At 32.1% G+C, this 12499-nt stretch overlaps 1 protein-coding gene across 6 annotated transcripts in view; it reads left to right on the forward strand.

Annotated features, from left to right (window-relative positions):
- The window catches only part of LOC106667205 (S phase cyclin A-associated protein in the endoplasmic reticulum), a 30293-nt gene that overhangs the window by 12337 nt on the left and 5457 nt on the right, over window positions 1-12499 (forward strand). For all 6 annotated transcript variants that reach the window (XM_014395012.2, XM_014395015.2, XM_014395017.2 and 3 more), the window contains 19 exons: window positions 1115-1247; window positions 2386-2500; window positions 2916-3132; window positions 3212-3500; window positions 4592-4666; window positions 4895-5100; window positions 5426-5638; window positions 5757-5873; window positions 6044-6153; window positions 6696-6894; window positions 8846-8949; window positions 9030-9198; window positions 9260-9375; window positions 9580-9703; window positions 9794-9839; window positions 9933-10041; window positions 11104-11235; window positions 11307-11487; window positions 11710-11862. In XM_014395012.2, the coding sequence (XP_014250498.1) occupies window positions 1115-1247; window positions 2386-2500; window positions 2916-3132; window positions 3212-3500; window positions 4592-4666; window positions 4895-5100; window positions 5426-5638; window positions 5757-5873; window positions 6044-6153; window positions 6696-6894; window positions 8846-8949; window positions 9030-9198; window positions 9260-9375; window positions 9580-9703; window positions 9794-9839; window positions 9933-10041; window positions 11104-11235; window positions 11307-11487; window positions 11710-11862 (2808 nt within the window). The remainder of the gene's footprint in view (window positions 1-1114; window positions 1248-2385; window positions 2501-2915; window positions 3133-3211; window positions 3501-4591; window positions 4667-4894; window positions 5101-5425; window positions 5639-5756; window positions 5874-6043; window positions 6154-6695; window positions 6895-8845; window positions 8950-9029; window positions 9199-9259; window positions 9376-9579; window positions 9704-9793; window positions 9840-9932; window positions 10042-11103; window positions 11236-11306; window positions 11488-11709; window positions 11863-12499) is intronic.

Consider the following 12499-nt stretch of genomic DNA (forward strand, 5'->3'; position numbering starts at 1 on the left):
ATAACAGAAATAATAATAAAATTAACCTTTCTAAACAAAAACAAAAAGCCGATGCATGTTTTATTGATCAAAACAGCAAGGATAAGTAGACTAAAATTATATAAAATGACAAATTACAAATTATAATTTCAAAATTATTTTGTTTTCCTGTGTCAAATATTTTTGCTAATATCATAAACATACTTTTCTTTTTGTTAAATATAAATTATATTGGTTTCATCGAGCGACCAGTATAAATTACGGCATATATTCTCAGTTACATTATTAATTTTTGCATATTTCAAGAAATTCTTATTCATCAAAAACTTAAAATTCAACAAATAAGGCTTCCTCTTCAGCCTACAAAATCTATATAAAACCTAATTTAATGAGTACTGTTGTTTTGTTATTTATATTAAAAACTAATATTAAAAAGCTAATTTTTCAAAAAGTCAAATTGGTTAAAATTGTATATTTTTTTCTTTTAATCAATTTGAGTTTTTTTGAAAAATTAGCTTTTATATAATAACAACAATATCAATTTTTAATGTCAATCACAAAACAATAAATAATTAAATGATGTTTTATGCAGATTTTGTAAGCTGAAGAGGAAGCAGGGCAGCTTCAAAATGTATACATCTCATTTAAAAAAGGTTGAATCTGTTCTTTCAAAAAAACATTAGATGAAAAACAATTAAACAAAGTTTATTTATTTATTTTTTAACAAGGGTTTGCAACAACAGATGTCATATCCAACCCTTGGGATGCTGGTATTTAAAAAGGAAAAAACTGATTTGTAATTACGGTTTGAATGCCCTTTACCTGAGTGATGAGCGCCGTGTCTTAACCGTTGCTGCTACCGATGCCCCATTTATTTCTTAACAATTATATTTTTAATAGTTAAAGAATACTTAAATATATTTTTACTCAGATACCATAATGACAGTCTTGGAATTTTAATTTATTCATAATCAAAAATGTTGATAAAAATAAATATCTAAAAAAATATAAAATTTAAATCTGAATATATGTAAAATATATTAATTCATTTAACAAAACCTACATTGTTACCATTTGTAATAAATATTATTTATTATATGATTTACAATAAGACTTTTTATTTACAATTGTGCAGGGTGGTAGAAGGAACAACCATGAAAACACAAGGTTAAGAAAAGAAGAGAATGGCAACAAGTCTAGGATTCAGAACTATTGGCAACAAAACCATTGGGGCAGCAAAAAAAAGTTCCAAGCCGATACTATGGAAGGTATGGTATTTAATTTAATATAAAAACAATATTAAGGATACCAGGACATATTGAAAGATCGAGACAAGCAAAAATAATATTGATTAGCAAGTTGGACCAAATAAAATATTTGTTTTGCCCATCTGGCCGTTTGATCAATATTGCCAGAAAACATGCTGACTTTTTAATCTAATAAAATTATAGTAAGGGTTACTTTTTAATGGTTTCAGTTCCATTCATTATATTATATATAAGTATTTTTAAAAATAAAATTTGAGATAAAAAAAAAGCCAATGTCATGGATGGGATTTGAACCCACTTTCTTTGGAACTGTTCCCCTTTTGCTCTATCCACTTGAGTGTTAAGCAAGGTAAGCAAGAGAATTACACAAAAACTATTTGTTGAGATAGAAAAGTCGATGTCTTGGAGATGGAAATCACGGTGAAGGAATATTTTCCCCATCATCATGAATTTAAAACTATTTCTAATTATTTAAACAGTTTATATATTTATACTTTATATTGTTAATTGTTTCAATAATTAGCAATCGTTTTAAAGTCATGATGATGATGAAAATATTCCTCGAAAGCTTGTCAAAAGAACTTTTGTGGTTTTTTTTTTCAAATGCGTTTTATCCTTAATCTTTTATATACAATTATAATCTAAGTAATGGATAATTCATCAGAAAATTATTACCTGTTAAGGTTTTGTAGATACAATGTCAAGTTTAAGTGGAATGAGAAGTTTTATTTCAATATGACAACACACAGTGTACAAATGAAAAAGAAAACAAATTTAAAATATAATAAATATATAATAAAGCTTTTTACCGCACCGGCCTTACATCCTTAACCTTGCTCTTTCCAACTCTCTTGTTCTTTAATCAATGGTGCACTTCCTTAAAGTGTTTCATACACTGGGAAACGTAAAACATTGAGCAGGTTTTTTGCCATTCAAAATCCAAGAAATGGTACTGCCAGAAAAGCAAGCCCCCAAATGGAAATTAACTATTATTAAATTATTTAATTCTTGACAAAAGGATTTTTTCTCATTCACTTAAAGCAATTTTTAGTTTAATCATAGTAAATTATACTAGCTAATATAATAAAATGGTTTAGTTAGTTAAGAGTCTAACATGTCTAATTTTAAATGTTTATAGATGGATGGCAAACTGTGAGGTACAAAACAAGAGATTATACATTGATGTATTCTCCATCAGTCAATTCACAAGTCATTGAACCAGTACATGATGAGGAAGCAGTTCAAAAACATAAGTATATCATATTTTCTCATAATTTTCATTGATAATGTTTGATATCATTTTTAAAACAAAAACCTTGAAGCAAAAGGATCAAAACCTAGGATAAATTCAAGTTAATTTTGTATGATGTTCTTGATTATCTGGTCCACTGCTGGGGTGACAAAATTTTTTGTTGTTGTAAGGATGGGTTCAAAACCAGTGGCCCTGAATTCAAACCTGACACCCCTGTTAAAAAATTATTTTTATTTATTTATTTATTTTTTTTACCGGCACCATTTTATAAAATCTTGTATTATTTGTACTGAAAATAAGAAAAAGTATTAAAATAAGCATTATAATAATGTAGAAAATTATGTTATTATTTTACACCCAAACTTTTACTGTTATTATCTTTGTTTTGATAATTGTTAATTTTATCATTTGTCTAGGGAGTTGAATGATGAAATGGAGAGGATTTCAAGTAACACGGATGACCTAAATAACCCAAAAGACCTAGTTTCCAATGGTATAGTTAATAATTTGAATGATAGTTTGGTCAAAGATTGTGCACAAACTTCAGATGAAAATGATTTTCATGAAGCTAACAAGGCAAACCCAGATATGACTGCTGTCGACAAAGACTTTGATAAAGCAGTACAGATGCAGGTAAATTGATAAAATACCTTTGAAAATATGTGTTATTCAATATTCAACGTTTTTTACTATTGTAATTTATAATTGTTAGATCAATGACCCAATGAAACCAAATAAAAATGAAGAAGATATGAATAGCAGTAAAATACTTAAAGAGATTGACAATTTTAACCATCCAGGGCCCAGTCTATTTGATTCTACGGCTGCGGATCTCTCACTCAATTTAGATTTATCTGCTCTAAATTACCAGGACAAAATGTTAGAAGGATATTCTGAAGAAGAACATTCAGAGAGCACAGATACAAATTCTCCAGGTCAATTGGTTTTCAGTGAAAACAATGCAAAGGATATGTACTCAGAATTTATGGAATACTTGAGCTGTAAGTTCGTATACATTGTTTGTTGATTTTGTTAAATACATTGTTTTTATCGACAAAAAAAGTAAACTTCTTGATTCTTTTGTAACTTTTAACTTTGCTTTAAAGAGTAGGCATAATGGCTGTCTATTCCTTAACCAATTCAAGACAGTGAGCGTGATATTCTCTTGCTTCCCCCAGTGAGGTATTCAGGGCGTACCAACACACTCACTTCTACCTCTACTCAGGTTCTACGAGCATTATATCGCACTCTAGCCTTTTCATCGTTAGGCTGAAGTTCAAAGAAGCATTGTGTTCCTTAAAATGGTAAATAACTTTCTAAATTTCCCACTCTTCCTAGCAGTAAAAATAATAAATTAAACAGGGCACTGCTTCTATGAACTTAAATCTAAAAGTGAAGAAACTATAACACAATTCACGCTGTCAATTGCAGTACTTGCAAGAGGTAAGGATGAGCACTGAGTGGTTAAGGCGCCAGATTCTCAGCTGGTAGATCATGCGGTCGCGGGTTTGATCCCCACCACCACCTCTGGACTTTTTCTGATGCTTTTAACGGGACGGTGGTCACAATTGAAACAAATTGACACGGCACTCATCAATGGAAGGTCTGGGGTGGGATCAGATCTCAACGACCCAAAATTTGGGACCAAGCCCCTTCAAAAATGAGTTCCTTCGATGGAAAACACCGGCACAGGAATAAAGTACGTAAGGAATAAAGTAAATAGGTAGTATACAGCTGAAGTGCTCAGAGGAACTCCTCCAGTTCCTAGTATCCATTGTAAAAAAGTACCAGCTAGAGATGTGGATGAGCGTGATATATATCTATATATATCTCACTCTATTATCTATCTCACTCTCAGCATCTGCGTAGGGGTCGAGATGAGCATAACATCACACTTTCAGTACCTCACTTGGGAAATGAATAGATAGCACTGACTGTCCTGAATGAGTTAAGAAAGACATGTATTCTTGGTCGATTCTTCTGTCAATTTTATAAATTAATCCTATCAAGTTTAATGTTTATTCATAAGAAAAATTACATTAATATAATAAATTATTACAAAACTGTTTGAATTATAAGCATGGTGTTTTAGGTATTACTTGGGCCGCCCAAATGGATGAAATTGAGCACTTTGCCACTCTTCTTTCTGTTGATTCTCCTCATTCATGTAAGTTTAATATTTTCTTCACAACCGATTTGTTATTACGTTTTTATACCATTTTACATCAACTAAATAAATTTACAGCATTATTTTAGTTTTTATAAACAAAAATTTATTTATTTATTTATTATCATTATTATTATTGTTATTATTATTCATTATGAATGAATACAGTTTAGTAAAACTACATTAGATTGGTTTAAAAAAAAACTCCAATATATGTTGTTATTACAGTTATTGACTCATACTCATCTCCTTCAATTGAACATTTTGAGGAATTTCTTTTGTGTAATGCTGATAGAGCTTTGGAATTCCGGTCGGAAATTGCCAACAAGCATAAACGCTTGAAAGATACTGAAGAAAAACAGCAGCAGGCTTATGAAAAAAGACAGCAACTACTTCAATGTAAAACTGCAAAAGTACGAGAATTCGTGCAAAAGGTAATATATAACAATTATTTAAAAAAAAAGCTTTAATAGCTTTATGTTTTTACATATTAGAGTAGAAACAACGATCAAACCCATGATGATGGGTCTACTTGACAGTCCAGTTTTATAAAAAAAAATTTTGTATTTATTATGTAAATACATAATCCAACAGAAGGAAAGTGTTTAATAACCAACTATCGCTTATTGTATCATCATGTAACAGTTGCAAATTTATTTAATGGCATAATTCAGATGTTTCAAGTGCTCCAAAATGAAATTTATAAGCGTCTGTTAAAATATTGATATATAAAATATAACATTTTTATCGTTTTCACAGGTAGAGGAGGTAAGGGCTTCCAAGTATAAACTAGCTTTACAAATGAAATCTCAAATTGATCAAAAACTAAAAAAAGCCGAGGAAAACAGAAAATTACATCTAAGTATTATAAAGAGGAAAGCACACGACGAAGAAGAAAAATTGAAAGAAATTGCTTTTATCAATGAGCTTGAAGCTCAAAATAGGCGACACGATTCTTTGGTCTTAAGACAGGTTAGTTTGTTTTTAACACTTCACAATAATTCAAATAAATCATTTATTTTTAATTTGTTAAAAATGTAAATTCTTTAAATCAGTCGAGAAGTTTATGAACATGTTAACTTTGCTGCAGGAACATGAAGAAAGAATACAATATATAATTGAAGAACGTCAGAGGAAAGTTGAAGAGAAAGCTGCTAAAGATGCTGCTGTTGAAGAGCGCAGAAGGGTTATTGAAGCTGAACGACAGGTTCATTTACCTTTGAATACTGTCCTCTCAATATGTCATTAGTCATTTTTTATTTCAAAATATTGTTGCTATATGTCATTAGTTTTTTTTTTCAAAATAAATTTAATAGCTGTTTTTCTTATTTTTTGTAAACTTTCGTAACATTAAATTTTATTAAATGAATGTTCTAGGCCAAACTTCAGGAAATGAGTGAAAAGCGTAAAAAGAAAGAAGAAATTATAGACAGAAAGCAACAAGAAAAGGAAAAAGAGAGACAAGAAATTGCAAGAGAAAAAGCTCGGTAATTACATTTGCATAATAGAATTTTCAAATAACACAAATCATACATGTAGTTTGGTCTTTTCTGATCATGGTGGCTTGCCGCCAGGGCCACTGTTATTACTTGTCAAGATCGCACAACTAACTTATCCTCTTTGGCCCGTGTTTTCCAACTCAGAGTGGATTCACGTACAAGACAAGCATACAAGGCCATGTCGTGTCTCTTATTGCTGATGGCTAAGGGTCCCTTCTTTCAAGGTGACGTTTCCTTCTCTCTTTGGCTTCAGGCCATGCTCCCACCTCTGCAATCTGAACCTTGCACATACACCTGAGTAGGTGTCCACTCCATTCTCGGTCTTTCGCTTCTCTTTCTAGAAATGAGAGAACAGATTTCCTGCTCTCACTCATACTTTCACTTGGTCTCTTGGTCCTTGTTTTCCAATTCTGAGTGGATTCACCTACAACACAAGGCCACATAGCTGTTTTGGTCAGTTAGGCCAAAATGATTGGCAATGACAAACAGGATGTCGTGTAATACAAATTAATCATATGTTTTCACTGTAGAGAGCGGGAAGAACGGCTGCTGGCCAGACAGGCAGCTCAGTTAGCGAATGCTGAAGAGCTGCAAAAGCGCATTCAACAAAAGCAAGAAGAAAGCGCCAGAAGGCATGAAGAAAATATAGAACTTATCAGGCAAAAAGCTCTAGAAGTTGGTTTACACAAAACTGCAGAAGACACACTGACCTCAGCCAGTTTAAAAACGGTAAGTTTATATTAATATGCACTATAAACATTTTTTTTAAATTATTTTATTTCTAATCTATTAGTACTAATGTGGTCACAAAGTTTTTTTCACACGGTCTCAGCACTAACACTAATGCCAACACTACACTCGGAAGACACATTCCATGAGAAACCGGCCAATGCTGGCTGGCACTCAATGTGTGGGATTAAGGGGCAACGTCTCAAGGCCATCATCGATTAAGGCGATGGAATGGGAATGTGTAGAAAGGGCTCTAGCAGTTGGGTTAGGATGGATCAAAAGGTTGGTGTAAGACTTTTGGAATCAGGAATGGATCAGTTCATTGACAAAAGGAATGTTGAAGTCTAAAGAGGTTAGCAATGTAGAAAGGGGCTTTGACTATTTGTCCGATGTATTTTTATTGGAAGGATTCGATGTGCTGGATGTTGGATGGCTTGGCAGAACCCCACTCCATATGTCCAAATTGGTCACAGTAAAGTTTTACCTAAGTTCACTAGTTTCGTGGTCCGCTTGACCAATTAATATCTTACAATTAATTAAGGTTTTTAGTTGAGATAAAAAAGTCAAAGGCACTGGCGGGATTTGAACCCACGATCTTCGGCTAGATACGCCGCTGCTCTACCACTTGAGCTATCGTGACCTCGATCCACTTGGACACTAACTTCCCACCTCAACCACACCTTTTTATCTCAACTAAAAACCTTAATTAATTGTTTTACATAAGGTTCATTTAGTATTGACAGTCAAGATGGATGTCAGTACTAGAAGTCTTCATAGTTTTCCAAATCGTCTGTTAAGTTGTTGTCTCATAATCTTGTGGCGGGGATTCCAAGTCATTCTGCTGTCTAGATATAGTCCTAATTATTTCTCTTGAATGGAAGTCAGTATCTCTTGCTGTGGAGGGCTAAACTGTTTTTCTTTACATTTTTCTTCATTCAATCTTGTCCTCCACTTTTGGCATGAATCTTCATCATCAAGGTGTTCTTGGATGTTGGTGGTAGTTTGGATAGGATTCGAGTTAACGGGCAAAATTGCATTATCGTCTGCATATGTGGTGATGATGGTATTAGATTGTATAGGTAGGTCAGCAATATTGATGGGACCAATAATGCTCCCTTGTGGAATCTGTCTGACTTCTGAGCATTTGTTGCCGCATCTCATGATTGGTTAGGTAGGATTTTAGGATAAGGTAATAAGGAGAAGGGAGTATTTAAGTTTATAAAGCATGACCAGGTGACCATATCAAAAGCCTGTGCTACATCAAGCCATACTCTTAATTTTCTAGAGCAGAGGAAATAGTGTCGACAACTCTGAAACTATAGGAATGATTTGAGATGGGGTGAGTATGGCAATTCACTTTTTGGAAAAGACAGTTTTCATCACAGAAGTTCTGTGAGTGACTACTTCTGTGATTAGAACTGTCTTTTCCACTTATGGAATGATGAGGACATAAGAAGAACTGGTGAGACGAAATGATTTTATGAATAACTGTAATGCATATTAATCACTTTAAAAGGTTTTTTTTTTTTTGAGGATTTTGGACATTGGAACTGAAACCTTTTGGATAAACATTTTTAGGATATAGTTCTTTCCATTCACCACAGATTATTGTTTACTTTATTTCTGTAGTAATTAAAGAATTAAATGAACTAAAACAAAGTCTAAATAAAATAGTACATAGTATAAATTTCTATCTATTGACTTATGGATTTTTTAAAGTTATAAATAATTTGTTTAGATGTCTTATTTTCTATTAATGCTTGTATATGTTCAAAATACCAAAACACTGATAAAGGCAGGTAGTTTTATGTTAGAAATTTCATTTAAAATATATGTTCAAGCTATGAAACAAATTAATAAAGTTGTGTTAATGCCTGTGAAAGGTTTTTGTTTTAACATGTTTGAAATTGTATTCTTGTATGCACATATATATTTTTTCCTTGATTCATAGGAAGATCAAAAAGACACGGGAGAGTCACACCATTATTCTTACAACGAATTAATACCTACTTTTAAAAAGAGATGCAAAAAAATTCGCCTGCGAATGACAGCAAGGTATTTGTTTAAACATTCTAATTCATCATAATCTGTGAATAGAATTTTATCAGTTTAATATATTTTTTTTTTTTTTTCAGAGGCACACACTTTGTGCAGTCTATCGAGTTTGCCAAACCGGAAAGAAATTGTAAAACCTCGCATGAACTCAATGAGCTGGATGTGCTGGTCTGTTCAACTTTTAATGACAAATCATTTGGATTAATAAATCAAAGGTTAATGTCCTTGCATGAAGTTCTAAAACAGGAGGTAAGATCGTTTTAGAGATTTAGTAAACATGTTTATAACTTTGCAGTTTACTGTCTTTCAGGCGTCTAACTCAACCCATGTCTTTTCATATTGTAAAGGATTTTTAGTATGCAGCGACTTGATAAAAAAAGGGTTAGAAGTAGCTGACCAAACAAAGAACTCATCTGGACTTGTTAAGTATGTATTTTCTATTTATTATTTATGGTTGCAATAATTTATATCAAGCAGTTTTACCTACCTGTACGAGACTTAATAATATAATTAATCCTAACTTGCATACTACATTCAATATGTTTTGCTTTGTCATCATTGGTTATTTAGCTAAATGTGATGAATATTGATCATTATTATCATCATATTAAATGAAATTTTGTTTTTCAGGTCTTTACAAACACTCATTGTTTTGCTTGATATAGTTTGTAAACAAGATTTTCAATGTTTGAGATACCTGATGTGCAGTAATGACATAGCACTGTTTCTCGATTTATTACAACTGTCCTTTATGGTATGTGTAACTATGCAGTATTTTCTTGTAATACAGAATGTCCTTTTACTGATTGATAAACCGTTTTTAATTATTTATTTTATTCTTTAGAAACAAAAACTAAAGAAAAAGCGGGATGAGTGGATTTTATTAGCACGTAAGTAAAAAAAATATATATACTGTTTAAAATTTTTGAATAATAATAATAATTTGTCTTATAATTAATGATATTTTTATTTTAATGTTCTAGGAATGTTGGCAAATTTTATATTACAATTGTTCAATGACATTAAGAAATGTCAAGAAGCTGATCCTGTCGTGTATTCAGAATTTGCCAATAGAATTCCTGACTTAGTGAGGTATTTATTATTTATTGTGTATTGTTGCATTTTGTCTGCCTTAATATGCAATTTTTTTTATCATACATAATTATTGTCATAAATAAATCAAATATCATTCAGTTAATTCTGAGTTAGAAAAAATTTGTTTTACTCAGTAAACAATGGTTTTTTTATTACATCAAGAACAAACAGTAAATTATATTTGGCATATTAGCTCACATGTATTAGTACTATGTATGTATGGCCAACAAACATCAAGTGGTCATCACTTGCCCTTCACACTTTAAACAGAAAATTCTTCATTTTTTTTCTTTTGTGCATCTTTGCCACTGACTCCCGTATTTTGTTTTCTGTTTTCTTAACTTGCTAACCTGCTACCCTCTTGTTACCACTCTCACATACCTCAGGTTGTCAAATTACTATTGAAAGAACTAGAAAACACTATGGTTAGTGTGTAGAGGAACCCCCCCCCCCAATGCCCCGGTGAAGAGCTAACAAACAATCCCCTGAGAACATGCTGCAGCCCCCCCCAGCCAAAAAGCCGGAAGGGCACGTTCAGTGTCGTGGTACTGGAAATTCCGACAACATTGATATCCTGTCACCTCCCTTAACAAGACAAGTCTGGTCACATTCACTCCCCCTGAGTACTTGATATTACTCAATGCAGGTTTAAACCCTCTATTCATGCTAATAAATTACTTTCACCCTCCAGGCAACACACTCTCGTCCTAGAGTACTCGATATTCCTCAGGATGGGGGATAATCCCCTCATTCACACTAAAAATTTACATTCACACCAACACGTATTACTATTATAAAAACTCTCATTGCCCTGAGGTATTAAAACAGTGATCCATGCCTGCTTGCCGTAAGCTCAAGTTTAGTCTTCATTAATCTTACCACATCAATCTTACCAGCTCGTATATAAACAATTTAATTTATTTATTTATGTTTTTAAGTGTTTATTTTAGTTAAATGTATGAATACTTGTGTCTTTAAATTAAAATAAAATACAATATGTAATATGTAATATTAGGCTTAATACTTATAATTATAAAAACAATTTATTTTCTTTTACAGTTACTTTATCTGCTCTGGTATTGTTCATAATATCATAGATCTACTGCGGGTTGTCGTTATCGATGGGCTTGACCAGATGAACTCCCTCGTAGCTCCAAGCATTTACATGTTTTCAGTCCTTCTTGATAAACAGTAAGTTGTTTGTACTATTGTGTCTATTTTTGCATGAAATTTGTCTTATCTGAAATAACTTTGAATTCTAGGTTTTATTCCAACGATTTACGAACATTGCTCAAAGCGACAGACTGTCTTGAAACCGTTTACCTCCTGTGCGAATCACTTCAAAAAATGTCTGCGACAAATGCCAAATATTTACCGGGATGTGCTCATCCTATAATTACCATGCTTTTGAAGTTTGCTATAATCGATATAACTTTATTTCAGGTAAGTACTGAACTTATAAACTAGCATTTTAATTACTGGTGGAGTTTCAAATATAATTGAAATCAAAGCTGTAAAAAGTTGTGAATATTTATACTTTGTCCACACCAAAACAAAGTAAAACATATTTTGTGTTTCTGTTGATTATTGAATCTTTCTGAAAATTGCTTCTCATTCCTGATGTTAGCATAAGCCTAAAATTATAGCCAATATTTCTTGTTCTAGGAAATATTAGGTGCAGAAGGTATGGCGTTGCAAATAAGAAGTATAGCTAGCATCATAATGACATTTTGCAATAAAAACCCTCATCCTGAATCATTGATCTTGGTGATGATTCAATTAATCGGATATTTCTCAATTGGAAACCCAAAAAATCAGGTAAAACACGACAAATAACAATCCTCAGCACAATAACATCTAAATCATAGTCTTTGTCAATTAGTAATATTGTAGTATTGATATTTCTTTCTTTATTTATTCTGAAACCATTCCTACACAACATTATTAGTCTATTAACAGTTTATTTTTATTATTAAATCGGTGTTTTATGTTAAACTCAAAAATATTAAAATATTAGCAAATTTATTATTATTAGCTAACCTTTCCAATTAAACTTTTTTGTGAAGCAAATAATTTATGTGTATGAAAATGTGTGTTTAACAATGAAAACTAGAAAGAGGACAATCTGTTTTACTTCTCCACCTTCAGAGGATCTGTTTAGAAGACGAGGGATCGTAACAATATGCTGTGTGAAGTTGACATATGGCCACTTACTTTTGGGCTAAAACCTGTGTACGTTGTAAGAAAAACGTTGCACATGTGTCCCATGTAATTGAAGAGTGCCATTCCTTGGCTCCTTATAGAGAGTGTGTAGGAATGCCACCCAATATGAAAATTGTACTTGAGCGAGTATGTATGTCATCTGTGCCGATTTTTGGAGATAACAGAGATGTTCTATTCTATATAATACTGATAGTTTTGTGTCTCTAGCATGTGTTGAGAGTGAATGTATTTA

The sequence above is a fragment of the Cimex lectularius genome, unplaced genomic scaffold (genome assembly GCF_000648675.2).
Source record: "Cimex lectularius strain Harlan isolate CLEC.00 unplaced genomic scaffold, Clec_2.1 scaffold27, whole genome shotgun sequence".
Taxonomy (NCBI): Eukaryota; Metazoa; Arthropoda; class Insecta; order Hemiptera; family Cimicidae; genus Cimex; species Cimex lectularius.